At 33.2% G+C, this 2,195-nt stretch overlaps 1 protein-coding gene across 2 annotated transcripts; it reads right to left on the reverse strand.

Annotated features, from left to right (window-relative positions):
- Positions 1–244: 244 nt before the first annotated feature.
- LOC127745659 (uncharacterized) lies at positions 245–1,655 on the reverse strand. Of its 2 annotated transcripts, XR_008006904.1 has the most exons (3): positions 745–1,655; positions 496–648; positions 245–392 (listed from the first exon to the last, which is right to left on the reverse strand). XR_008006904.1 is itself a non-coding variant. In XM_052258778.1 (2 exons), the coding sequence occupies exons 1-2, from the start codon at positions 1,286–1,288 to the stop codon at positions 584–586; spliced, it is 609 nt and encodes a 202-aa protein (XP_052114738.1). In that variant the 5' UTR covers positions 1,289–1,655; the 3' UTR covers positions 245–583. The 2 variants fall into 2 exon arrangements, 1 of the variants encoding a protein (XP_052114738.1); XM_052258778.1 differs by having other exon boundaries at positions 245–648.
- Between the last annotated feature and the right edge of the window lie 540 nt (positions 1,656–2,195).

Raw genomic sequence — 2,195 nt, forward strand, 5'->3', positions numbered from 1 at the left:
AGAATATTAGTACATTATGAAATTACTTGTATAACCCTGTCTTCCACCTTCTTCATCATCTTTTAGTTATTCATCCTTCTCTCTGAATAGCCACTTTTAAAAATCTTTTCTCCCACAACTTTGGAGTAAAAATAATAATAAAAAATAAGGGAAGTGTTAGGTAAACAATAATTATTTTGAACAACATGAATAACCAAAACCATCCGTACACCTAGTGAAATGAACATTCGATATATCTATTATTCATATTGTTTAATATTTTCATTGTCTACCTATACTTTTCCTAAAAATAAATAATAATGATAACACATTAATTAGTGAGAGCCACTAATGAGCAATGTTGGATTTTCATTCTAAAGAACAAACAAGGCTTCTGCTCTCAGACTCCAACTCTGCAAAAAAACATAAAAAATAACAAAAAAAAAGATAAAAATAACAATAAAATATAGACAAAAGTAAAGAGACTCAAGAACTAAAGTACCGAAGAATCCAAACCTTCCCATTCACAGGTTGGTTGTAGTAGTCTCAGCTGTGAAATTTGAGTAGTTAAGATTAAAGCTAGTTTTAAATCGTAAACCATGAATCAAAAGATACTCGGCCATGAAAATAGGTCATGTGACAATGTCCAGAAAATCTCAATTAAGATTCCTACACAAAAAAATAAAAATAGAAAAAATGAAGAACTTATGCAGATAACACAATTAAGCATATTGACAAGTATGATAACAGATGCAGATTGAATACCTTCATTGGAAAGGTATTCCAAATGCTTTTTCAGAGTTTCCAAAATAGAAACATGAATGCTATCAAATAATATACTTAGAATTTTGGACTTCAAAGCAGCTACAAGATCCTCCAACGTAAATGGACTCAAAATTAATAAAGTATTGAATGACCTTAAACAAGCATAAATAGAAAAGACTTCAAGAACATGAACATCGTCTGAATTTAAATCTTGGGAAGAAGAGGGTAATTGCAACTTTGCCTGAAAAATTTTGGACTGTTCATGACCAGATATTACAGTTACAGGAACATCCTTTGGCGTGGAATCTTTGGAAACATCATTCAAATCACTACGAACATCATCAACTTCCATAGATCTCTGATTAAGATTTGTCATGTCTCTTTGGAGCTGACCCATCTTACCCGATATGACAGTTGCCTCATAAATACCATTCCCATTGGCAACATTGACGCAGGTTTCCTTGACATCTTCGCACACCTCGACGTTCAAATCAAAATTACATTCCCGCTGCAACTTCTCGCCGCCCAAAGATCCCTCATTCATGCTGATTTAGGAACCAACCTACCTGAATCACCCAAAATCAGTTGAGGAAGACGACGACATCCATAGCGGAAGAATTGCCCAATGTGACGATGGCGCGCAGCCAAAAATGGCGCAGAGAGCCGCGTCATCGCGAAGGGGAAGGTAAAGACGAAGGTGCGCAAGATGGCTGGTGTGTGTGGCAATAGCAAGGGGAGAGAGAGAGGCACCCAGCCGCCCCTCACGACGGCTGTTCCTCCATCTTCGTCATTGAACCACTGCCGGCTTCATACTCGCCGCTGCCTCCGCTGGTCCACCGCTTGTATAGCTTTCCATAAATTTTTTCTTTTTCGGTTCATTCTATTCAGATGAGAAGGGGGTGAGAGCGGGTTTAGAGAGGGAGGGCATGGAGTTTCTGAATCTGAAAAAATGTTAAGGGTATTTTTAGAATTAAAAAAATATTGAGTAGTCTAGATTAGGTTTTTTATTTTTAATTTTAGAATATTCTTTTTTAATAGAATATTTTGTTATCTTAAACTTTTTTTAGATGGTAAAAACTTAATTAAAAAAATTAAATAGTATAAGAACTCAATTAAAAAAAAAAACATAGAGATCTAATTGAAAATTCGATAAAACGATAAGAATTCACAGAATAATTAAACCAATATAAAATATAAATTAAAATAATAAAATAATATATATTTATATAAAAATATATAGTAACTAATTTAGTATCTGATTTTTAGTTTTTCATCATATTTTTTGGGCCGACACCTCAAAGATAATCCATCATGAATCACAGTTCTATTGAAAAATTTATTACTAACCAATGAATTAAGGCATATATTTCTATAGTAAATAAATTCGTGGATTATTGGTCACTTAAATTTATTGTGAATCAAATTGATCTTCTTAAATTTCAATTCAATTA

Source organism: Arachis duranensis, chromosome 3 (assembly GCF_000817695.3).
Source record: "Arachis duranensis cultivar V14167 chromosome 3, aradu.V14167.gnm2.J7QH, whole genome shotgun sequence".
Lineage (NCBI taxonomy): Eukaryota > Viridiplantae > Streptophyta > Magnoliopsida > Fabales > Fabaceae > Arachis > Arachis duranensis.